A 26,117-nucleotide genomic window follows, 5' to 3' on the forward strand; every position below is an offset into this window, starting at 1 on the left:
TAGCTTCAATTCTCATCATGCCTGTTGCACTGTTGAGGGGTTCCTTTAATTTCATTGACATGTGACACAGGATAGCCAAGGTGAATTCTACTGATGCCACCCACAAGATTAAGTGAAAGGGAATATTAATACCAAATTTCTGCTTGCAGCAATGGTGTTCATACATACCAAGCAATACAGAAATGTACAATTATAACATTCTCCCCCACACACACACACACTATCTTGTTGTCCCTGGTCATCATTAAGGGAAGGTATGGCTGTGAGAATGCTCCTAAAGAAACCATCCTTAGATCTAGATGATTCTTACAGCCTATGGCCAGTCATAAATCTCCCCTTTTTAAAGGTACTTAAAAGAAGTGTTGGCAACCCAACTCCAGACATTCCTGGATGACACAGGTCCTATTTTAATCTGGCTTCCACCCCATTTTAAGACTGACTCAGCTTTGGTTGCCCTGGTGGCTGACCTCTGCCTGAAAACAGCAGGAACCTACTGGCCCTCTGCCTGGCTTTCTACACAACTGACCTTGGTATTGTTCCAGATAATCTGCCTACTCACATATAGGCTAGAGGCATGGGACTTGCTCAACTTCTACCTGGTGAAAGAATCCATAAAGTGGTGCTGAGGGACTTTGTTCTATTGCAGTTGTGCTATGGAATACTAGATTCTATTCTTACCCCTCATGTTATTTAACCTCTATATGAAATCACGGGATGAGGTTATCCACAGATTTGGGATAAGTATGAGGTGTGGCAGTAACCTGAAGGAGGGCTAATAAACTGAAATTCAGTGCAGGTAAGACTGGTGCTAACGGTAGGTAGTCCAGCTGACCAGAATTATTCCTTTGGCCTGTTTTATTTGATGTTACACTTCCCACTTAAGAATCAGGTTCACGGCTTGTGGATACTATTAGATGAAGCCCTATGGATTCCCAAGTTCTACAAAGTACTTTTTTTACCAACTTTGGGGTAAAAAGGTCTGACTGCAGTTACACCCTTGCCTTGACAGTGAATGCATTGGCTTACAATACATTATACATACAGCTGTGTCTAAAGACCTTTGGAAAATTCAACTGGTTCAGAATACAGCAGCCAGACTGTTGACTGGTACCTACTGTTTCCTGCTCATCTCAAAATGCTGGTGTGTATATTAAGTACTGTCAAATCACTTCCAACTTATGGTGACCCTATGAATTAATGTCTTCCAAAACGTCCTACTGATAACAGTCTTGCAAACTGAAGGCCAGGGCTTCTTTTATTGAGTCAAACTGAAGGCCAGGGCTTCTTTTATTGAGTCAATCTATCTCATTTTGGGTCTTCATCTTTTCTTAGCATAACATGCTAGTGCCAGTCTATAAAGCTCTAAACAGAATGGGAGCAGGCATGTCTGAATGGCCTCCTGTATAAGCCTGCCTATTTGCCAAGCACATCACCTGCCCACATCTTCAAGAATGAAATCTTATTACCTCTTTTAGCATTCCAGCACAAGGGATAGAGCCAACTTCCAAGGGATAGATGGTAGCTAGGTTAGGTTAGTAGCATCCTAAACAAACAGGTGCAGCTGTTTGTACATTTAGCATTGTTACATGAATAGTACACCTGTGCCACCACATGAGCAAAAGAAACAAAACTGTAAACTCAGCTCCTCCTGGTAATCTCAATCACAGCATAATTTATTTTCTTGTCCTCACCAGCAGATATGTAATTTTGGATCAAAGATCTAAAAACAGGCTTTAAAAGAAACATATAACCAACTCCCTCTTCTAAACAGAGTAAATACCTCCTTCCCAGTCCCCAAATGCCCATTACCCCTGCCCAATGCAAGCCTCCTTAGCAGTAGATACATCACTTCGCCAAACCAGAAACTGGATTTCAAAATTTTCATAGAATCATACAATCATAGAGCTAGAAGGAATCACCAGGTACATCTAGTCCAACCCCCTGCACAATGCAGGAAATTCACAACTATCTCCCCACATACACACACACACACACAGTGACCCCTACACCACGCCAGAAGATGGCAAAAAAAAAAAAAAAGCAACCCTCTAGGATCACTGGCCAATCTGGCCTGGAGGAAAATTGCCTCCTGACCCCAAAGTGGTGATTGGCACTACCCTGGGCATGAAAGAAAGGGCCACGACAGCCGAACACTGATGCAAACCTTCCTGCCTTCCCTGTCATGATCTGCCTAAGGTCATAGGATCAGCATTACTGACAGATGGCCATTTAGCCTCTGCTTAAAAACCTCCAGGGAAGGAGAAGCCAGCACTTCCTGAGAAAGCTTGTTCCATTGAGGAACTGCTCTAACTGTTAGAAAGTCCTTCCTAATGTTTAGCCGGAAACTCTTTTGATTTAATTTCAACTTGTTGATTCTGGTCCAACCTTCTGGGGCAACAGAAAACAACTCCGCACCATCTTCTATATCAGTGGTTCTCAACCTTTTTATCTCCATTCCCCCTTTCATTATTGTTCAGAATATAATTCCCCCCTTCCCAACATAGTCTAACTCAAAAAAACAAACAATTTTACAGATTGCACATAATCTACAGGACATCACACTTTGCTCAATAATGGTCCCAATTCCCCCCGCCCTGAGACCCTAAAATTCCCCCCTGGGGGGGAATTCCCCTCTTGTTGAGAACCCATGCTCTATATGACAGCCCTTCAAATACTTGAAGATGGTTATCATATCACCTCTCAGTTGTCTCCTCTCCAGGCTAAACATACCCAGCTCCTTTAACCCTTCCTCATAGGACTTGGTCTCCAGACCTCTCACCATCTTTGTTGCCCTCCTCTGGATACGTTTCAGCTTCTCTACTTCTTTATTAAATTGTGGTGCCTAAAACTGAACACAATACTCTAGGTGAGGTCTAACCAGAGCAGAGTAAAGCAATACCATCACTTTGCATTATGTGGACACTATACTTCTGTTGATACAGCCCAGGATTCCACAAGTCTCCCTGGTCCTATAATTACACATTGATTTTTCCTACTTAAATGCAGACCTTTTATATTTATCTCTGTTGAAATTAGGGCTGTCAAAAAAAAAAATTCGGTACAGTTCGGATTCGGCCGAATTTGACCCTTGTGGGGTCGGTACGTGCCGAAGTCCGAACTCCCCCGCTTCGGATCCCCGGTAATTCGGGGGGATCCGGAGTTCGGGGGGAAATTCGGCCGAAGCGCGCCTTCAGGGATTCCCTGAAGGCGCGCGGGGGCCCTTTAAACTGATCTGAGCCTCCCAGCTGGGAGGCGCAGATCAGTTTAAAGGGCAGCCCGCCCCCCTTCAGCGGGCTCCGCTGAAGGGGGGCGGGCTGCCCTTTAAACTCATCTGAGCCTCCCAGCTGGGAGGCGCAGATGAGTTTAAATGACAGCCGCGCCTCTCCAGCGGGCTCCGCTGGAGAGGCGCAGCTGTCATTTAAACTCAACTGCGCCTCCCGGCCGGGAGGCACAGATGAGTTTAAATGACAGCCCGCCTCCCTTCAGCGGGCTCCCCTGAAGGGGGGCGGGCTGTCATTTAAACTCATATGTGCCTCCCGGCCGGGAGGCACAGATGAGTTTAAATGACAGCCCGCCTCCCTTCAGGGGAGCCCGCTGAAGGGAGGCGGGCTGGCCTTTAAACTGATCTGCGCCTCCCAGCTGGGAGGCGCAGATCAGTTTAAAGGGCAGCCCGCGCCTTTCAGTGGGCTCCTCTGAAGGGGGGGCCTAATTGGCCGAATTTATTCGCGAACTCCCGAACTCGCTGAATTCGGCCCCCCCGGTTGCCCGCCAGATTTGAGTTCGGATCCGTCCGAACTGAAAATCACCGAATCAGGGGAAATTCGGTTGATTTTCAGTTCGGACCGAACCGAATTGACAGCCCTAGTTGAAATGCATTTTTATTGGGTTTAGCCCAATTCTCCAGCCTGTCAAGATCATCCTGTATGGTCTTCTACCATATTTGCCACCCCTCCCAATTTAGTATCATCAGCAAATTTAATAAATGATCCCTTCCAGATCATTTATAAAGATATTGAACAACACGTGGCCCAGGACAGATCCCTGAGGCACTCCACTAGTCACTCTTCTCCAAGTGGATGTGGAACCATTAACAAGCACTCTTTGGGTGCGATCTGTCAACCAATTACAGATCTACCTAACAGTAACAGGATCTAAATCATATTTTCCCAATTTGTCAACAAGACTATTATGGGGAACCTTATCAAAAACCTTACTGAAATCAAGATAAACCGTGTCTACTGCATTCCCCTGATCCAGCAAGGAAGTAACTTTCTCAAAAAAAGGAGGTAAGATTAGTCTGACATGACTTGTTCTTGAGAAACTTGTGCTGGCTCTTAGTAATCAAATCCACCCTTTCTAAATGCTCAAGGACTGACTCTTTGATGATTTGTTCAAAAACTTTTCCCGGTATAGAAGTCAAGCTGATGGGTCGGTAGTTACCTGGATCTTCCTTTTTCCCCTTCTTTAAGATGGGGACAACATTTGCCCGCCTCCAGTTTTCTGGCACCTCACCTGTTCTCCAAGAATTCTCAAAAATAATGGTAAGAGGCTCAGAAATTACATCTGCAAATTCTTTAAGTACCCTTGGATGCAATTCATCTGGCCCTGAGGACTTTGTTTCGTTTAAAGAAACTAGGTATTTGTGCTCTACCCCAATGCCAATCCTAGGCTGCAACTCCCTTCCCACATCATGTGTTCTGTTTATGCAATGTTTCCATCACAAGAAAAGACTGAGGAAAAGTAGGAATTGAGGAATTCTGCCCTCTCTTCATCTCCTGTTACAATTTCACTTTCCGGTCCCCGCAATGGGCTTATCATGTCCTTGTTCATATTCTTACTCTGTACATAAGAAAAGAACCTTTTTTGTTGTATTTAGCATCTCTCGCTAGCCTAAGCTCATACTGAGCTTTAGCTTTCCTAACACTCTCCCTACAAGCACTAGTTATTTGTTTATATTCCTCTTGGGTTATAAGGCCCTCCTTCTACTTCTTAAAGGAGTCTTTTTTATTTTTCAACTCTTTAAAAAGCTGTTTATGGAGCCACCCTGGTCTCTTTAGGCTCCTCCCATTTTTCCTTCTCATAGGAATGGATTGTGATTGAGCCTTCAGTATTTCATTTTTAAGAATCTCCCACCCATTGTGAACTCCCTTCTCCGTAAGTATTTCTGACCATGGGATTCTACCCATCATATGTTTAAGCTTGTTAAAATTTGCTTTCCTAAAGTCCAACCTATATGTCTGACTACATACAGTTTTTCCTTTCCCCAAGATTGTATGGTCACTACTACCCAGAGTGCCTACTACTTTAACCTCATCAACCAGTTCTTCTCTGTTGGTGAGAATCACTGCAACCTATACAGTATGTCTGCATACTGTAACAAGAATAGGCAAACACCACACAGACATATTTGGCTATGCATAGGAAAAAAATGGACTCAGAGCCCAAAATGGATGTTATATAAAGGAAAGACCTGATTAGTAAGTTAAAAGATTAAGTGACGAAGACACCTTTTCTTTCATTTCATTTTCTTTTCTTTTTTTAAAAACAAATATATAAAGAAGTTTTGTATTTTCTTCTAGAGGCACAATCATAGATTGCTCAATGCTCTTTGCAAAACGAATAGATGATGAAAAGAACAGCTGCTGGAAACTGGAAGGTAAGTCATCCCAGATACGTCATCCCAGATCATCCACCCGACTAGTCAAGCCTATGCATGTTACAGTTCATCATGTGGGAGATGCAAGGCATGGTCACACAGATCTACAAGAGAAGGGGGAAAAATAAGTCACATGATTACATGAACTACAACTTCCAAACAGCAGAAATGTATTATACTTTACCCAATATTTTGACATTATGACTATAGAGTGCTATTATATGATTTCCATAATTTCCCACAATCACCTGGAATTAAATCTCAGAATATAAGGTGCCAGTTCTTTTTGGAACTGGTTCTTATGGGTCGTAATGATTTCCCTACATATAGCAGATTGCATTTGCAAAAATTACATTCCTCCACACCACCCCAAAACAAATTCGAACCCAAATTTAGTTACATTCCTAACATAGATAACCCTGAACTATAGGTCTTTCAAAAACTAGTACTACAGGACATAGCAAGATTAGACCAGTCAAATAAACAGAAATGGTCCAACTTCTCTTGGAGAGCCTGTAAAACATTACAAAATTTAGCTTCTGACCCCAACATAACTATCAAAGAGGCAGACAAGGGCGGGGCCATAGTAATTTTGGATACACAGGATTACCTTTCAGAAGTGTATAAATAATTAAATGACACCACCTTTTACAGAACCTTAACCTATGATCTCACCAAACACATTTCTAACACTATTCAGATCACCATACAAAAAGCTCTAGTACTGAATTTTATGCCCTGACCTGGATGGCCCAGGCTAGCCTGATCTCGTCAGATCTCAGAAGCTAAGCAGGGTTAGTATATGGATGGGAGACCACCAAGGAATACCAGGGTTGCTCTACAGAGGAAGGCACTGGCAAACCACCTCTGTTAGTTCCTTGCCATGAAAACCCCAAAAGGGGTCCCCATAAGTCGGCTGCGACTTGAAGGCACTTTACACACACACACACACACACACTGAATTTTATAGATGAATCTACAGCAAAAATTCTACTTAATGAATGTCCAAAAATTCCTGTTTTTTACATCTTACCAAAAATACACAAAAAGGGATTCCCACCCCCTGGATGTTCTATAATATCAGGCAGAGAGGGTCAGAACCATTAGCAGAATACTTAGATTCCTTTTTAAACCCAGAACATCTTATGTCAAAGACACTAAGTGGAAGGTTTGCAAATACATAAGGAATCGGTTGTAATAACCATGGATGTATCTTCAATATGCACCAAAATTCCACACGAGGAGGAACGTAGGACCATTGAGAATCCATTAGACAATCAAGCAGTCTGCCATCCCCCCCACATTTTTCTTATTGGAATTACTGGACCTAATTCTTGAAAAAAACTACTTTAGATTCCCAGTATTGCCAATTTATTCATGGCCGCCCTTGATGGCCGCCCTTGAAACAGCCACAATTTGCAATGAAGAATATAACCCTTTTTACATCAAATATAACTATATGTTACACAGAAGACAGCTTTATTATTTTTGACAACGTAAAATTAGTGCCTGATTTTTTTTGAATGAGTCGGTTCCATCCATGACATCATTAAATTTAGTTGTCAGTGGAACAATTCCATTGCGTTTTTGGACACCTTGATATACAGAGATCATAAAAACAGGCTAGCAGTAAAAACAGACTTTAAACCTACAGATAGAAATTCCTTCCTTCATTTTCATTCCTGTCATCCAAAACATTTATTAAACAATTTCCACATGGACAATTTTTATGTATTAAACGAAATTCTAATCAAAAGGCACAAACACTCTATATCACCAATTTATAGAATGAGGATATCCGACCCACGTGGTTGCAGCAGCACTACGAAGATCACATATAACAGACATACTTAATGTCAGATAGGGACAGATCACCAACAGAACAGATTTTTTGCACTTTGCCTTACAATCATTTGGCATTTAAAATTAAAAATAGTGAATTATAAACCAGTATTGGACCAACATTTGGATTTATTAAAAAAACTGCTGCTCTTAAGAAACATTCTAGTGAAATCCATCCTGACTTCCATCACACCCAATACAGGGACATTATAAATGCAGAAGTTTCTCTGTTTTCCACCTATCTCTAGAATTAAAAAGGTTTGAGTGGACAAACACTGAGTTCACCCAGACTTTAAAACAGTTCAAATTGCAACACCAAAAAAGTAGTATATGTGATAATTTGCAAGTGCAATCTGCTACATGTAGGGAAATCATTACAACCCGTAAGAACCAGAATAGCTGAGCATCGCTCTAGAATCAGATGCAAAAACATGGAAACACTGTTAGTTTCTCATTTTTCACAAACAGGACACACTGCAGATGACTTCAATTTTTTTGTGATTTTTCACTCTCAGCCACATCAGTACAATAGAGTGGGTGTAGATAAAATTCTAAAACAAGAAGCAGTATATACTTACAAACTAAATACAGTAGCACCTCATGGGTTCAACTCTGCATTAGATTTTTCTGCTTACTTGAAAACATTACTTATGTACAACAATTCTCTGTATCATGTATGTCTATATAAGTCTGAACAAAAACCTTTGCAACAGTTATTTTGAAATTTGACACAAAATGCTGTTATTTGGAAACTTGGTATAAACTTGATTACACATGATATACTCATAGCAACAAGCTTGTTTAATTGGTAAGGCCAATTGGTTCATGAGCTTCGCTACAAGGTGATTGTGTACAATAATTATTTTTGGTTTTCACTTACCATGTACTCCCTTTCCTTGTTAAAAAACTATGGTTGAGGACAGCAACGGTTGATATAATATCATAACTGGCCTCCCTGCCCACCACTATTTCTGTTTTGATTTCCATATAATTGATTTCTTGGTGGGGTCCTGACTAATTTCCCCGACTCACTGTGGCTCCAGTGTGATATTAATGTATGTCAACTGGTTTTAATAGGCCTTATTGGATTGTTTAAATTTTATTGATTTTAATCTGTATTGTATCATATCACATTTTATGCTGTGAGGTTGGATTTCTCCAATGACTGTTAGCTGCTCTGAGCCTGTCTTTGCCGGGAAGAAAGCAGGGTAGAAATCTAATTAAATAAATAAATTTTGGTGTTGGAGGAGAGTTTTAAGGATACCATGGACTGCCAAAAAGACAAATAAAGCAGGTTCTAGATCAAAACAAGGTTGAACTTTCCCTAGAAGCTCAAATGAATAAACTAGGGCTATTGTACTTTGGAAACATTATGAGAAGAGAACAATCACTGGAAAAGACTACAATGCTAGGAAAAGTTGAAGGCAGCAGGGAAAGTGGAAGACCCAACATGAGATGGATTGGCTCAATCAAGGAAGCCACGACCCTTAGTTTGCAAGACCTGAGCAAGACTGTTAACAATAGCATATTTTTGAGGTCATTAATTCATAGGGGTGCCATAAGTTGGAAGTGACTTTATGGTACTTAAAAACATACACACACTACATATTTCTGTTTCCTTGACTTTCACCCACCCACCACTACTACTATTTTTGTTCTCAGTTTTCCTTCCTGTCCCAACCAGGCTCACCTTTCCCCCCTGTAGCCTCTCTCCCTTGGAAACTTCCCCCTCTCCTTTATTATCTACTTGTTTGGTTCCTTTTGCATCTGGATGGGGGAATCACACAATGTCAGCCAACAATGACAGCCAAACTGTCAACTAAACACCCTTTCCCCTCTTCCCACATCTATGCATGAATTAACTCCCCACTTTTTAAGGTTATCATAGGGTTTTTTTGTGGTTGTTGTTGCAAGCTTGGAGTTTTCTGCAGAAACATACAGTTTAGTCCTAGGTGGGTCCTCTTTGTGGATATTTCCATCTACATGTTGAGACTATTTATCACTATTAAATATGTGATCAAGGTAATGGGCTTGCATCTTCACCTGAGTCCCCCTATACCCAGTGGGGCATATCCACAACAACTCCCCTAATGGTTGACTTCTATATAAAGCTCCATTTATATGGAGTCCAACCATTGGCCCATTTAGCTCAGTCTACTCTTGCAGAGGCTCTCCAGCAAAGAAAGGTCTTTGCCAGCATGTAATTTTCTAGGTTCTTATTAACTGGGAAGATTGGGGATTGATCCTGGAGCCTACTTCATGAGAGATTATGTGCTTTACCATTCAGCCATGCTTCCACACACCCCAGCCCAAACATTTTCATTACCTCTTTTATAAAAAAGGAATGTAGAGCAGATGACTCAGTTATTGGTTTTGGGCTACGGGATCAACAAACAGGGTTAACTTACCTTTTTAATTATTACAAAGTCTAGCCATTCATATGGGTAAACATGCAATTGATCTGGTTACTAGACAATCATCAAGGCCATTCCTGCCAGTGAACAGCTGATGGTACCTCGTCTTACTGATCTATCATAGTATCAGATGGTTATTTAGAATCTACTTTGCCTAGTCATATTTGTTTTAGCTTGAAAACAGGAGGATTTGTGCTGAACGTTACAATCCTTGGCTAAATACTACAAATAGACTGAAGTGAACAGGAAAAATAACTATTGGGAAGCGCCACTGTGTTTGCTGATACTGGTCAGAAATAGACACTGCACAATGGATATACTCTGGCTGTAGCACCATGGCATGCTTCCAGACCTCAAATAGCAGGGAGCAAGGGTCAGATGGAAACAAGGAGGGTCAAGTTTGTTGTCCAAAAATAACTCAGTGTTACATGAAAACCAGCTTCCTCAAAGGCACCCTGGCAACTTGTCATTCTTTTGACAGCCAATTAAAATCTGGGAGGGAGGGAGGGAGGAGAGTTCTTATTGGCCTGCTCTATTGGCTCCAAGAAACTAATTGAAAGAAATTAAAAAGGAAAACAAAAAATCTTCAGACAGTTGTTAAAAGATGGAATACAGCTATCATCTTGCTTTCTTCATATGTTGGTAATTCCAGCGTCTGGGATACTCAGACCATTCTGGTGGAGGTAGGTTTTACTTGCAGAATGCTAGAACAAAGAGACAACTATAGAAGCTTAACTACAGTTTGAAGTGATGTCTGAATTCATGCATTTGCAAGCAGCTGGCAAACCAGAATTAGAAGTCTGGCATAATGTCTGAATTTACAAGATCATAGCCATAATTCTGTCTCCAGAGGCTGCTGCTCCACAGATAAAGGAGTGAAGCTAATTACACAGAGGACAGCAACAAAATTAGTGAAGTAACTTAAAGCCAGGGTTTCTGTTGTAAGTTTGGAAGCTCAACTCATGATTTGGATTCTGAACTAGGTTAGCCTGAACCATGGCTTGGTATGTTGTAAAAACTGAAACGGATACAGAGAATGCATAGGGAAGAGCTCAAACTTTTGAAGTTTTAACTGATAATTTCTATTTGCTGCCTAACAGGACATTGTCCAGTCTAACACATTAGGGAGAAGAGTCCAATGCAAGTCAATTTCCCCCAAGTCTCACCAGCACCACCCCCACCTCTCCAACCAATACGGTGCCACGGTACACCCCCCAAACGGGGGGAAAATCCAAGACGCAGGGGATCTTGCGCAAGCCTCCCAGTTGCACTCAACCCCAGGCTAGAGGCAAAAACAGTGAAAAACACCAAGGAGGAGGCTCGACACCAAGGGTGCCGAGCGGAGAGAGACTTGCTAGCCGCCACAACAGACTCAACTTTAAACTTAACTTTAAAAGCAGTACACACACTCCCACAGAGGTGAACGGTCACACACCCCTCGGCAGAATGGGCAAAAGCCTCCTTTGGCTTCCCCCCCCACAGAAACTGCCCCCCCAGACTCTGCTCCCCCCCTCCACATACACATGGGAAAAAATTATAGATTAAAGCCCCAAAAGGGGTCTTACTGTGGATGTCTTCTGTTCCATCAGGAGGGACTGGGTAATCCAATACGATTCCATTTAAGCACGGGAGGTTTTGCCTTGGATTTGCCGCTCTCTAGATGCATAGGATTGGCTGATCCCATTCATCCCAATAGGGAAAAGGGGGGGACCCATATCTCTGGACCCCCTGATCCCATCTTTACAAAACTTGGGGGTTCTTGCAAGAAGCCTCATCTGAAGCTACGCTGAAAGTTTGGGGGCTGCACCCCCAAAAATGCACCCCCTGCAGCCACAGAAAGGAGTGAATGTGCACACGCACACACCCCCCCATGGGGATTTCTCTCTCACACAAACAGATACTCTCTCTTTCTCTCCCCGGGCCACGAAGCAGCTGGGCTCATGTGCTCAATCGCGACTGCTTGGCCACCGATTGGCAGCGGGAGAATGCTGCTTACTAACTGACGGTTATGCTGCTGTGCCGAACCCCAAATTTTCCAAATTTATTCGCCGAACACACCCAACTCGCCAAATTCGGCTCCCCGGTTTCCAGCCTTTTTTGAGTTCGGTTCCATCCGAACTAAAAACCGCCGAATCAGGGGAAATTCGGCTGTTTTTCAGTTCGGGCTGAACCGAATTGACAGCCCTAGTAGCCACTATGGAACCGGGCAAGCAGATTGAACCCCCCCCCCCAGGTAACATAGGTGGGGGGGGGAGATGGGGAGGCCAGCAATGATGGTAAACTTGTGGCTGCCCTCAGTTATAGGCCTGGTGGAATAGTTCTGTTTTGCAGGCCCTGTTTAAGGTCCCGCGGGGCCCTGATGTTGCTAGGAAGACTATTCCATCAGGCCAGGGCCAGGTCTGAAAAAGCCCTGGTCCTTGTCGAGGACAGCCACACATTCTTTGGGCCGGAGACCACCAGTAGATTGTTATTCAGGGTGTAAGGCTCTCTGGCTGACATACGAGGAGAGGCGGTCCCGTAGGTATGATGGTTACCACTCAGTACGTGGCCAGCCAGGAGCAAAGTAGAGGAGGGCCTCTGTAGTGCTGTGACACACACATTCTCTTTCATTTGGATTCCTGCCCACACGGAGGCTGTCCCCTAAGGGAGCAAGACACTGAAGGCACTGCTTCTCCCAAAGAGACCCCTGACACTTTACCTCCCCCAACATATGTCACAGAAAGAACCATCTTAAAAAAATATTTCATTGCAAGATGGAACAAGGAACTCCTTGTCTTCTAAAGATGGCATCTGCCACCTGTGCTTTTTGCAAGTAACTGTAACAAAAATAATAAAACATAATACAATATCTGCATCCCAATTAATTGGGGGCACCTTTTAAAAGTAATCAATAGGGATTCAAGCAATTAATCCAACAGACCGACTGAACATTGCAACCAAGTTCCTACCCTTTCAACACCATGGATTGTCCAGAAAATGTATAATCTGATCTTATTCCTATCTCTTTTTAAAGTCTGCTAATGCTGACTGAGCCCATTCCTACAGCTCCTAGCCCCTGAATCCCACCCACTCACCTGTGCGTTTGCTGCATAGTCGGTCCTTGACGTTTTCTGCCTCATGGGAGAAGAACTCTATGAGCTCATCTTCATACTCTTCGGCTATACTCTCACACTGTACAGGAGAACCAAACAAACCAATCAAGTAACTTTATATCTCCATTGCCCATCCCACAGGCACACTGGACCTGGCCAATCATAAACACTGCTAATACTGGGGTCAAGACTACTTTTGTAACTCTCCTCCTATGACAAGCTGTAAAATAGAAAATATTCAAAATTCAAACTGAGCCTGCCTGTACAGGAGTGAGAGTCCATTGGATTAGCCATTATTATGTTGATGTTGTAGCTCCTCTCCTTCCACAAGCAGAAATCCTGTTATTTATGAAAGCTAAATAAAAATGCCCTTACAGCCACCATAATGAATGCTCCCTTACGAAGCAGGCCAATTATATGAGCATATGAGTGGCGTTTCTGCATTGGTTCCTAAGTAATCCGCCTTGAGTTTCAACAAGAAAGGCAGATAACAAATGAAGGAAATATAAAGTATTAAAAGCATTGCAGGAACATGGGTGGTGACAAAGAAACTGGAAATAAATGTAGCCATTTGATGCAACTCCCAATGTTTAGATTGTATAGAAGGAGAGCAGACTGCATTGAACCCAAGACCATCCCAGAAATATATTAAACGCTTGATGGGGCTAAGCTGCTTGGCATGTAAGCTACAGATTGCCGTGGCAGCTGGTCTTCTTGTATGCTTTCTACTGTATCTATCCTTTTCTGTCCTGTTCCATAGCATATCCGGCACTTCAAGGAGATAGCCCAAAATGCTGGCTATGGCAATAACACTGCAACTAACTTACTACATAAAATGCGTTATGCTGCCAGTTGCTTATCACAATAACGCACTCCCTGCATGTAAGAAGTGAATGAAAGCATAACCCACTACATTCCCAAAGGAAAGAAAGAGGCTACAGAGGAGATAACAGTAAGATCTCCTTTCCCCAGATACCAGGACTTACATAACAGCCAGCTATGCCCTCTACATTACTCACCGCAAATTTCAGGCTTGATGTCACATCACCGTCAAATTTGGTCTCAGAAAGGTCCATTTTAGTCCCATCATGAGAGAGAACCCTCATATAGCTTTTACGATGAGTGGAAGGATCCACCTTCTCTCCATATTCTTTCATGTTCTCACAAATGCGCTCCAACAGTTCCGTCAGGTGAGCTTCAGACCTGGCATAGGGCACCTACAGCAGAATGAAGGCAGTCTGCTAGGCAAATGGCAAGAGCCTCCTTCCTCTTTACCACAGCCAACAATAAAAACAACCCCATTTCCACTCTGGTACATAGTGGTTGCAGTGAGACATCATGACAAATAGAGGTTCGTCCACAAAAAGCATTATGTCTTCCCCCTCCCTCAATACAGAAGGACGGTAACTGAAGTCTTCTAGATCTGGGAAGCCTTGAATCAAACTTCAGTTTGCTGTGACATCCCAGTGCAGGCAACCTGTACAAATTAGTATTTGTTTCCTCCCCACAAACCAGGATTCTACAAGGGGAGGATTACAACACCTCTGACGGGTAACTTAGGCAGACAGAGAATGACTGGCCAAAGTCACCCAGTCAGCTTCAGGGAACACTGGGGATTTGAACCAAGGTCTTCCCAAGCCCTAGCTGAACACTCTAACCCAGAGCTTCTGCAGCACTTTAGAAGCTTTGCAAGCCGGTAGTGGGGTGTCACCACAAAATGGCCACCCTGAGGGGCATGGCCAATCACAAATAAGCTGCCCTGGAGCTTATTACGAAGTTCCAAGCCTATAATACAGACTGCCGCTTCCAAGTGGGTGCTCCCTACAGACACTCTGGCCCAAGTTAGGTAGAGGAAAACATGACTGGGTGTTTGCTTTGGGGGGGAAAGGAAATGGGTACCAAGAAACATGCTAGCACATGCCATGATGCGTATGGGAACCACACTGGAGATAACTGCTCTAACTACTGTACAACAGCGGCACACAAAAAGAGATGTGCATTCCATCACTGGTAAATTCAGTGAGTGCTGCTGAGAACTCTCGCATCAAGGGTTATTTAGAATAGCCAGAGAAAGAATCATAACCTTTTCAACTATGGGCCCAATGCTCTAGAACCGTGCCGGCGAACCTATGGCACACGTGCCGCAGCTGGCACACCGAGCCCTCTCTGTGGGCACACGCGGACCCATTGCGTCTGCCTAGGGCTGTGCCGTGTTGCCGTGGTGAGAGCGGTGTTCCTTCTCCCCAAGCCCATGCTCCCCAAGCCTGCGCTGGCGCCCTCCCTCTCTCTCAGCTGAGCTCCGGCCGCAGCTCAGCTGTTTGACGGAGGCCTGGGTGTCTTCAGTTTGGACCAGGAGGCTGTGGCGGAGCACCTTGCCACGCCCCCCTCTCAGCTGAGCTGCGGGGGCCCCGTCCATCTAAAAAAGCATTTAGAAAATTCTACATTTGCAGACAATCCTACAAGCCATCAGGAAATCTACATGGAATTTTCTAGAATTGTAGCAACTGCAAAGGTGAACTTTAGTAACAGATTTTTACAGTTCCATAAGATGGAGACAACCTTGCCACGCCCCCCCCTCTCAGCTGAGCTGCGGGGCAGCTCAGCTGTTTGTCGGGGGCCTGCCCGTCTTCAGTTTGTCTGGGTCCCCGCCCGTCTAAAAAAGCATTTAGAAAATTCTACAACATTTGCAGACAATCCTACAAGCCATCAGGAAATCTAGTATTGTAGCAGCTGCACAGGTGAATTTTAGCAACAGATTTTTACAGTTCCGTAAGATGGAGACAACCCTGTGTTTTCTTACTTCTCCAGATAAAGCCACATTTGAAGAACTTGATCTTTCCTGCCTACACTGGTTAGATTTAGAAAATCTGGAAATGGAGCTAATAGAATTTCAAGAAAGCTCTATCTGGAAAAATAAATTCTATGACCTGCGTGAAACACTTGAGAAGATAGAAGGGATGCCAAAGGACAACACAGTTAGTTCTGAAAATGAAATCCTTAGAATTCTCTGCCAAATAATTTTAAGTCAATGAAAGCACTTGGGATTGCTTTCCTTACTTTGTTTGGATCATCTTATGCTTGTGAGCAGCTGTTTTCAGCTTTGAATTATATCAAATCTGACACCAGAAACAGGCTAACAGATGACCTGAGTGCTGCATGTGTTGCTCTCAAACGTACAAAGTATGAGCCAAGGATAGACAAATTATCAGCATGCACACAACAGCAAAAATCACATTAATTGTTAAAAAAATTGACGATGTCCTCAAAGATTTCATAAAAATGGTGAATTACATCATGGCTCGTGCTTTGAATTGTCGACAGTTTCAAGCACTTCTTGAGGAGGTTCAGGCACAGTATAATTGTTTACTTATGTACAATATGTACTTATGTACAATATGTACTTATGTACAATAATGTCCGGTGGCTGAACAGAGGACGAGTTTGCCAAATGCAAAATGCGAAATGCAAACTTTTACCTTTCAATAAAAAGTTGTTTGTATCATTGAAAGCTCTGTTATTGTTTTTCTTTTAATGCAAAATATGTGACTGTATGAGTTGTTTTTTCTAAACTAAAACCTCAGTATTCAGGTTAAATTGCTGTATTGGCACCTGGCGATAAATAAGTGGGTTTTGGGTTGCAGTTTGGGCACTTGGTCTCTAAAAGGTTCGCCATCACTGCTCTAGAATGAATTGCCTATGTAGGTGTGTCAGCCCACCACCTTGTTGGCCTTAAGGCACCACTGAAAAGCCCATCTGTTTTAAGCAGCTGGGAAAGGTTTTTGCTGCTTTAATTAGTGACATTGGACACTGTGTTTCCAGATTTTTAACTGTTGCATTTTGTTCTAAGACTCGGACATACGGTTTGTTTTATGGTTTCACTTCATACTTCCAGCTATAAGCTACCTCACATTTTTGGACAGTAAGGCTATATGAAAATAAACAGATTAGCTGTTGGATATATCACACAGAATGCTGAGTGTGCCTTTGCCGCCTTCTGAAAAGGAAATACTTTTTTGACTAAACAGCCTCAGCCCATTAGGGAACTTTTGCAGAGCTATGGAAGAAAGGAATGAAAGCAAGAAAGATTCTAGTGTCTCCATTCCTTTTTGTCAAAGATTTACAATCTAAGCATGAGATTTCCATAGATGTCATTCACACACCAGTGTGCTAAACATGTTCCTCATCTCATGTTCAAGAGATGAGAATGACATCATTGCCCTACTAGTGTTTCCATCAGTCACCACTGCTATTCAGGAAGGGCCAGGAGCTGCATGCTCTTCAGTTGTATGAATGAGGAGAAGCCTGCTCCCAATGGATAAAAACAGCTGCTACCACAGAATCATAGAATAGAATAGTAGAATCATAGAGTTGGAAGGGACCACAAGGGTCATCTAGTCCAAATCCATGCACAATGCAGGAATTTCACAACTACCTCCCCCACACACCCCCAGTGACCCTACTCCATGCCCAGAAGATGGCCAAGATGCCCTCCCTCTCATGAACTGCCTAAGGTCATAGAATCAGCATTACAGATAGATGGCCATCTAACCTCTTCTTTAAAAACCTCCAGGGAAGGAGAGTTTACCACCTCCCGAGGAAGCCTGTTCCACTGAGGAACCGCTCTAATGGTTAGAAAATTCTTCCTAATGTCTAGATCAGTGGTTCCCAAACTTTTCGGGCCACCGCCCCCTTGGTTCCACAAACTCAACTCCAGCACCCCCTACCCAACAACACAGTTGAAGGGGCCCACCTCTAGCACCCCTCTGCTGCCCCCTTGCCTCTGAGTGCCCCCCAGGTAATCCCACCGCCCCCCAGGGGGTGGTACTGCCCACTTTGGGAACCACTGGTCTAGATTAAAACTCTTTTGATTTAATTTTAACCCGTTGGTTCTGGTCCGACCTTCTGGGGCAACAGAAAACAACTCAGCACCATCCTCTCTATGACAGCCCTTCAAGGACTTGAAGATGGTTATCATATCCCCTCTCAGTCTTCTCCTCTTCAGGCTAAACATACCCAGCTCCTTCAACCTTTCCTCATAGGACTTGGTCTCCAGATCCCTCACCATCTTTGTTGCCCTCCTCTGGACACGTTCCAGCTTGTCTACATCTTTCTTAAATTGTGGTGCCCAAACCTGAGCACAATACTGTAGGTGAGGTCTAACCAGAGCAGAGTAAAGCGATACCATCACTTCACGTGATCTGGACACTATACTTCTGTTGATGCAGCCCAAGATCACATTTGCCTTTTTAGCTACTGCATCACACTGCTGAGTCATGTTCAGTATTTGGTCTAAGACCCCAAGATCCTTTTCGCACACACCTGGACCTTGATGCCTCATAGCCCTTCACCCAGGTATGCTATTTCTCCTGTGGCTGTTCCAGATCTTTTAAAGAGAAACAGTTCAAGCAACAGTAACATCTAAGGAGAAGGATATTTTACATTTCCTGTGCCTTCATCTATCAATGTTGCCTTTGTTTCTTTCTATGTTATTATCTTTATTGCATGTGGAACAGTTCCCTCTTATTATGAAATGGCAGCAGGCAATGGCAAAACACCTCTGAACATTTCTTGTCTTAATTGGGAAAGACTTTGGACAAGAGATATGAAATTTGTGCTTTCACAGTCGTTGAGAGAGAACATATAAGATGATCTACAGATGATATTTAACACCGAAAAAACTAGCCAAAATGTAGATTAGAGGAGGGACAAAGATGGGATACCTAAAAATGAGTGACCGGGGCCATATTTGTTTGTTTGTTTGTGCATCCAAATTGTTGGAAATGCAAGGAAGAAGTTGGTTCTTTTCGTCATATATGGTGGCTTTGCGACAAAGCTAAAAACTTTTGGGATATGATTAAAATGAATTAAGATTAATTTTACAGCGAAATATCCCAAAAACACCGGAGATGATGCTGTTAAGTATGATACCAGAACACATTTTGACACAAAGAACTTTTTTGATATATGCCACCACTGCTGCAAGATTGTCTATGCAGCTAAATGGAAAATGTCTGAGATACCAAACAAGAATGACTGGATAAATAAAATGTTTGAACTAGCAGAAATGGCTAAACTTACTGCTTTAGTAAATCAAAAAGACAATGAAGAATATGTGAGAGAATGGGAGGCATGGATAACATATTGTGAAAATGAATTAAATATGGGAAATGTTAAAGGCTATGATTTAATCTAATTCAATTGATCAATGTTGAAAGGATGAAGTATTCAATAATTAAAGTATATAGGATGATAATATGTAGTTCATAGAAATGATATAATGAATTATAATGAATTAGAAAACAAATTCAGGGGGGATTATATAGATATTAATTTGATAGAGGAGGGGAGAGGGGAAGTCAGAAAAGTCAACACTGATTAGGCTGATTAGTTTGAAATTGTTTTATTTTATGTAACTCTGAAGATGATAATATTGAAATTGAACGTGACTTAATAATAAAAAAATCTTTTTTTTAAAAAATGAACATCTCTTGTCTTGAAAACACCACCAGGGGTCGCCATAAGCCAGGTGTGACTTGATGTCAAAAAAATGGTCATCACAGTTGGGTTCAACTATGTTGAGGTTTCAGTGCTGCAAAAGTAAGAGTGTGAGCCAACAGGGATGATGATGTCACAAAGTTCCATGTACTCATTTTTGGGGAGGGGCTGTGGCTCAGTGGTAGAACATCTGCTTGGTATGCAGAAAGTCCCAGGTTCAATCCTTGGCATCTCCAGTTAAAGAATCTGGCAGTAGGTGATATGAAAGACCTCTGCTTGAGACCCTGGAGAGCTGCTGCCAGTCTGAGTAGGCAACACTAACTTTGATGGACAAAGGGTCTGATTTCGTATAAAAGCAACTTAATGTGCTCATGAGCCACTGTGTACATTTGGTATCAAGCAGAAAGGTAGCATATAAGTACTTTCTAAGTGAATAAACAGAAAACGATAGTACTGATTCAGAACAAAAATCCAATTACCTCTACAACCGACTGGCTTCCATCTGGATTGATACGGAAGGAACCCATCTGGATGGTTTTCTTGGGGTCTACCTGAGAAATTTCCCATTCCAGTTCATCTACCAGGGCCCTACATGCTAAAATCAGAGAAAACTTAATTCCAGATAGCAACAACTATTGTTATTTATTCTAAAGACATTTTAAAAGGCACATTCAGAATCTAGTCTTAAACATAAAAAGCATTCTTATTTCCCCACATCACAGGGTTGAATTAAATGACCTTCATGCACTTTCTGGTGCTGCTGTTCATAGGACTATTCAAAACACCCAGTGATAATTTATCCAGACAAATCCAAATGGGATCAAAAAGCTTTGCTACCCACTGCAGTGCTTACTGGAGCTTTCCGTTTCAATCATTAGCTGCCAAACTAATGATGGTGCTGCTGGCAGGATGGTGCTGCTGCAGTCATCTTGTTTGTGGCTTCCTAAAGGCTCCTGGTTGGCCACCGTATGAACAGACTGCTGGACTTGATGGGCCTTGGTCTGATCCAGCAGGGCCTTTATGTTTTTTTAAACAAATGCTCATCAAATGCTCATCTATCCCATCAGTGACCATTTCCAAAATTCAACTCCCTCCTTCCCTCTACATCCAGTTTTGCCCAAATCTGGCATCTGAGCAAATGCAGTATTCAAGATGAAACCTCCTGCAAATAGGAAGCCTTTTACACATAGGTGACTCTAAAAGATTTCAGGGGAGCGAAGGTGTAACAAAAGGGAGTAAAGATCTTGCTATATACATTATATGCATACTTCATAGAACAGAGGTAGATAAATTTTAACTCATGCTATAGGACCTCAATCACTATCTGGGGAAGCAAAAGCAGGAAATATTGTGGGAAAGGATAAAGACAAAGGGTGAAAATGCATGGTCACTTTATCCTCCTTTAATCCCTGTTTTAGCCAGGAGCGAACGCACATTAGGCGAAACGCATGTGTTCAATCCTGGCTGAATCCTGGCTGAAACAGGGATTAAAGGAGGATAAAACGACCATGCGTTTTCGCCCAAAGATAAAGCATCAATGAATACAGCTATAAACAGCATTAAAACCAGGCGCCCTTAACTATAACAGCAACCAGTAAATCGATAAAACAATAACATATAACAATAACCTATGCTTGGAAGGGGACCCACCTGTACAGTACACACAGTTCATTTAGTAATTTATGCGCCATCTCTGCTGTAGGGTCTTAGGGTTTTTACTGCTGATTTTATTAGTGATTTTGTTATCAATTGTATGTGATGTTTTAAATGATGTTACCTGCCCTGAGCTGGCTTGCTGGGGAGTGCGGGCTACAAATCTAAATAAATAAATACACTACCCCTGATGTCATACAATTGTGCACACCAGTAACTGTGATGCATTATGATCTAGTTAAAATTAACATTAGGCAGATATGTTTGTGTGCGTGTATGCAGAATCTTACACTCTTCTTTGAAAAATCACAGATCCCCTGCCTCCCTGAAGAAGGAATTTTAACTAAAAATTTTCACCTATTTTGCACCATTGGCCTTGGCCTTATTTTTTTATCTGCATAAAGAACTGAAAGTGATGAGCGAGAAAATGATAGTGTTGCCATCTGCTGACCTGAAGACAGCACCTGTTGGCTTTCATAACTTCCAGGGCAACAAAACAATTCTGTCCTCCTATTCTTCTTTCTCACCTCCAGCCTGCCATTTCTGCTTTGTAAACTAGCAGCCCTTCATGAATCCAGTAGCCATTGAGGGAGAACTAAGGTGAAGCCATGGTGGTTCCAAAACACTGTTTTCTGAAAGAAGTGGGTCCTGAGGAAGGACAGCAGCAGTCCTAACATCTCCCTTCCCATGTGACTGAAAACTCCTTCTGGATGCAAGCACTTCACATAGTGGGGCATAACATTTGTACTATGCTAACCATACCACTAGCCCAGTTATGGAGAATGCTTCAATACCAGGGCCTTGCCACCCCCAGGGTGTTCAGTGCTGGTGCAAAGCAACGTCATACGTTTGGTCTGGCTTGCAAAGTAAAACCAATATAAATCACTTTGGGTAGTCTTCCCCAGGACAGGCAATGTTGGAACCATCCCTTAATTATTATTACATATGGTGAAGTAGTTCAACAGATAGAAGATGTGATGGTGTTCCAGGCATGCAAATCAGCTGCAATGGGCTGTATTTTGGACTGAGTGATGCTGGTCCTTCCCATTGACTCTCTCTTACATCAGTTGACCGGGGTGGGGGAGGCATTTTCACCCCCTCCTTCACAGTGGAGACCAACAAATGCTTTGATAGGGATTTACCCATATTAATATCCCAGCCACTCACCCTAAGACACAGTAAAAGCGTTTTTTAAAACATACAGATGCAAACCCGTTAAACAAACAAGATGATTCTGATGCAAAATGCATGTAAGGTGCATAATAAAGGGGCAAATCTTAACATCAATTGCTATGCTGGGACCAGAAGGCAAATCTCTACCACTAGACTGAGGTCAAAAGGTACACATAATTTACAGGTTCAGCAATTATTTTTTCCTTTTTAACAAAATGCAGCCACTGGGACTAGGATTTAAAGATAAAAATTGGTTAGGTAAAACAGTGCTATTTTTTCCTCTTGTGTCATTTCCCACTGAAAAGTACCACCTCCACGCTGATTTTGCCCACTGTGAGAGGGAAGAAAACAACACAGATTTGGGGGTAACTTATATGCTTTCCCTAGCAGGGGCAAAAGCAACACGAAAATGGCAATTTTTGGGGGGACACGATGGAAAGGGAAGAGAGTTAAATATATGTTCACCCCCCCATGCCAGAAACTACAGCCTCTGTGGCTACGTTCAGTTTTTTAAAAGTAATGAATATAATCTGTATAAGATGTATAGTTCGGTTATTTACCCTGGACCGCTAGTTGCCTGCCCACGTGCCTTAATCAACCTTTCATCTTCATGCAGCAGTGAAGTAAATGAGACAGAGGAGAAAAGCAGCAGCAGCTTACCCTGCACAGAAACAAGTGGTATAACCCTGTGCTATTCAGATCATGGGGAAACCTGTGTATTCTCAATAAGAAGACAAGTAATGGAAGATACATTTAGCTGACAAACCAGCTTACCCACCACTACCAACCTTCCCATGAAATCCACAGTTCACTGTGTCCTTTGAAAATGCCTCAAAGACCTCAGACAAATCAACACAGAACATGCTTGTGGAAATCAGAAAGTTGGATAGCACTAAGGAAATCAACATCTGTACTGTGCTGAAAGATATTCTTTAGTAGGACCACTTTTATGTAATTAATTATATAACTAATAGATAGTTTAGTTTGCTCCTTTTACCTCCACAATGGAGATCTTGGCTTTTCCGGGTAAAGGTACCCTTTAACAGCAGAAAGAGGACGATGGATAGGCAGAGCATGCTCGAAACCCAGCCATTCATCTTCATGGATGTGGCCAAGCACAGCAGACTGCACATAAAGGCAGAAGTTAGCTTCCACGTAGTTTAGGAATATTTTTAGCCAATCCCTCAGACCCCAAAACAAACTGCTACTGTTGCAAGGAATTTCATCCTAACCTCTACCATGAGCCACATAAAAGCTGCCTGACAGTCAGATCCCACCAAGGTTCCATAGTACATCCTACTATGCTGAACAACACTCCCCCAAATTAATATTTATTCCCTGAGCTCGGGGTTTAGAGCACAAAGTGCCCTTTGTGTGGCAGGCAAAAGGCAGCAGTTGCTATTGGTTTCCAGATGCTCGAGCGTGTCTTACAATTTTAGCTACTGGAATTATTTGCAAGTTTAGCATTCTGTCTAACAGAGAAACAAAAATAACCCCTCCATAATTGGACATCTAAGAGAAACAAGCAGGATGAACAGCAAGAGATACAGAACAGCACCCCAGCATTGTGCTACAAGAAGTTTCCAAGATAAATTTTGGTAATAGTGGTCACGTATCAAACTGATCCATAGTTGTGGGGTGGAACAAGCTAGGAGACCCAAATTCCAGGTAACATGTAGCACTCCATTCCTGGGGTTTGAGCCAGATGTTTCAGTCTTGTATAGTCTTCCACTTCACCTAGTGATTTCTATATTCTTGTAGTTTCTTGAAAAGCACAGCTCTCAATGCAAAAACTACTCAATATCTCTAAAAAGACACCATCGACAGGTTTTCTAAATAAACTAAATCCCATGAGAGCCTACGAGTAGATGTATAGACTCAACATAGTCTTGCAGTAGAATATTTCTAGGACTGCAGACAGCATTTTAAAGGTGCCCCATATGTAGAAAGCTAGCATATCAGGGAGACTGATAATTTAGAATCTCTCCTTGGTGTACTAGTTTTCTAGAGGCAGGGCTTTTTAAATGTTGGGAAGCACTTAAAAAACATGCCCTCATCAACAGGCTAAAATGAAACGCTCCGAGGAGAATTTTACTAGGTGATTTTGCTGAATGTGTAGCTTAGCTCTCAGTTTCTTCTACAAAATAAACACTCAATGCCAGCAATCTCAGGGCTCCACCACTAATTTCCTTCAGATGACCTTCCTGCTCCTGCATCCAAAGTGTAGTTCGGCTCTCAGATGACCACCTCAGCATATATTTTTGCCAGATTAACATAGGGCAGAAAGATAATACATCCATTTATGGACAAACATATCAAGATTTAAAAACATAACATAGTGACATTGCAACAGTTCCATGATGCATGTAAAACCTGGACGTATGAGAAGTTGGAGGGAAAACAGCTTTTAAATAGAGACCTGTTCATGGCAAGCATTACTTAAACAAATATACTATACAAATATGACCAAGATGAATTTACATATGCATATTAAGCACCAAAGACTGTCCATTTTGTATGTATGGTGGTCCCCATGGTGCATGTTGGCTTAGAAAGTTAGTCCCACTCCCATTAATTCCAGTGGAACTGAATTTAAAAATTATTCCCAAGTAATTTTCCATTGATTTCAATGGGATTTAAGCATGCCTTTCTCCAGACTGGGGCTCCAATCTTTTCCTGCTCATCAGGCGGTCCAATAAAATAAAAAGTTTTCTAGTGGCCAGAAAAAGACCTGCCAAAATGTTTTGGAATTGCCAATCCACAGTATAGATTTTAAACATCCGCCAGAGAGGATGAAAACAGAATGTATATATGAAATTTAAAAAATAATAATCCTGGCACAGAGAGGATACATGATATAAAGGGGATAGATGCTCACTTACCTCACCCCAAAACACACAAAGCATATTCCATTACTTTCCCTAGCCTATCTTTTGGACACCAGCAAACCTCCCGCCCGCCCCCCCGCAATCATATTTCAAAGCACTTAGTAGCATATATCCTATCACTCCGCTGAGTAAAGTTTGAAGCCTTCTTCCAACGAAAGAACCACTTAAATTAGAAGCCTGCTCGGGCGGCAGAAACTTTCTCCGTCCCGAAACAGAATACATGCCACTAACCACCACTTCGCTATAGAGAGCTGCTGTAATAACAGCATTTATAGCACACGGGTTGAACGTGAAAATCACGGGTATTACTTTCATCAGTATTTTACAACAGCTTGGTAAAGGGGGTTAATATTTTTGCCCCTCTTAGCGCACGTGGCGAGGCAAGGGCTGAGAAAACGTCCTCCGTGGGAGAAAAGTCATATTTGAACCAGAGACTCTGTAAGCGTCGACACTGCTGCACCACCACAGAGTCTCTCTACAATAAAACTGCCCCCCCGTTTCCAAACTCGCTACTCCCCCGGCCCCAGTTCTCACCACCTCCACCACCTCCACCACCTCCTTCCACGACAGGACCCGAGTCCACCCGAACCCCAACTCAGCGTCGGCTGCAGCGGTTTCTCCAAGCTCCCTGCTGAAGGGGTGGCTAACGTCTGCCTGACCGGCCGACTACCAAAATTAATCCCGTTTACCGACTATGCTAATCCCACTTCCTCAACTCTGCTCCAGAAAGCGGTCCAAACTGAACCCGCATGCCCTTCCACCCTTCGAAATGCGGTGAAAACTAGCCTCTCGAGGACCCAGGCACTAGCCTAAGCCGCTTAAATCTTTCCAGAGGACCTTCAAAGCCCTCCCGGATCGCGTGGCGAAATGCGCCGCCAACTGGAGGGAAGGTAGGCGTGGCTTA

General features: G+C 42.7%; 1 protein-coding gene across 2 annotated transcripts; it reads right to left on the minus strand.

The window, feature by feature from the left end:
* Positions 1-5,675: 5,675 nt before the first annotated feature.
* On the minus strand, positions 5,676-25,819 carry CNPY2 (canopy FGF signaling regulator 2). 2 transcript variants are annotated; one of them, XM_056862264.1, is made up of 6 exons: positions 25,766-25,819; positions 23,323-23,450; positions 19,979-20,094; positions 14,024-14,221; positions 12,987-13,083; positions 5,676-5,760 (listed from the first exon to the last, which is right to left on the minus strand). In XM_056862264.1, the coding sequence occupies exons 2-6, from the start codon at positions 23,426-23,428 to the stop codon at positions 5,717-5,719; spliced, it is 561 nt and encodes a 186-aa protein (XP_056718242.1). In that variant the 5' UTR covers positions 23,429-23,450; positions 25,766-25,819; the 3' UTR covers positions 5,676-5,716. The 2 variants fall into 2 exon arrangements, with proteins under 2 accessions (XP_056718242.1, XP_056718232.1); XM_056862254.1 differs by having other exon boundaries at positions 25,760-25,819.
* Positions 25,820-26,117: the final 298 nt, after the last annotated feature.

This window comes from Euleptes europaea, chromosome 1 (genome assembly GCF_029931775.1).
Source record: "Euleptes europaea isolate rEulEur1 chromosome 1, rEulEur1.hap1, whole genome shotgun sequence".
In the NCBI taxonomy this organism is placed as follows: Eukaryota; Metazoa; Chordata; class Lepidosauria; order Squamata; family Sphaerodactylidae; genus Euleptes; species Euleptes europaea.

Excerpts from the sequence above, each read along its gene's own strand:
- CNPY2 (XM_056862264.1), bottom strand. The coding sequence starts at position 23,428 with ATGAAGATGAATGGCTGGGTTTCGAGCATGCTCTGCCTATCCATCGTC. Across the intron at positions 13,084-14,023 it reads CATCAAGCCTGAAATTTGCG|TGTGAGAGTATAGCCGAAGA; the intron begins GTGAGTAATGTA and ends TCTCCTGTACAG. Across the intron at positions 5,761-12,986 it reads ACTATGCAGCAAACGCACAG|ATCTGTGTGACCATGCCTTG; the intron begins GTGAGTGGGTGG and ends CTTCTCTTGTAG.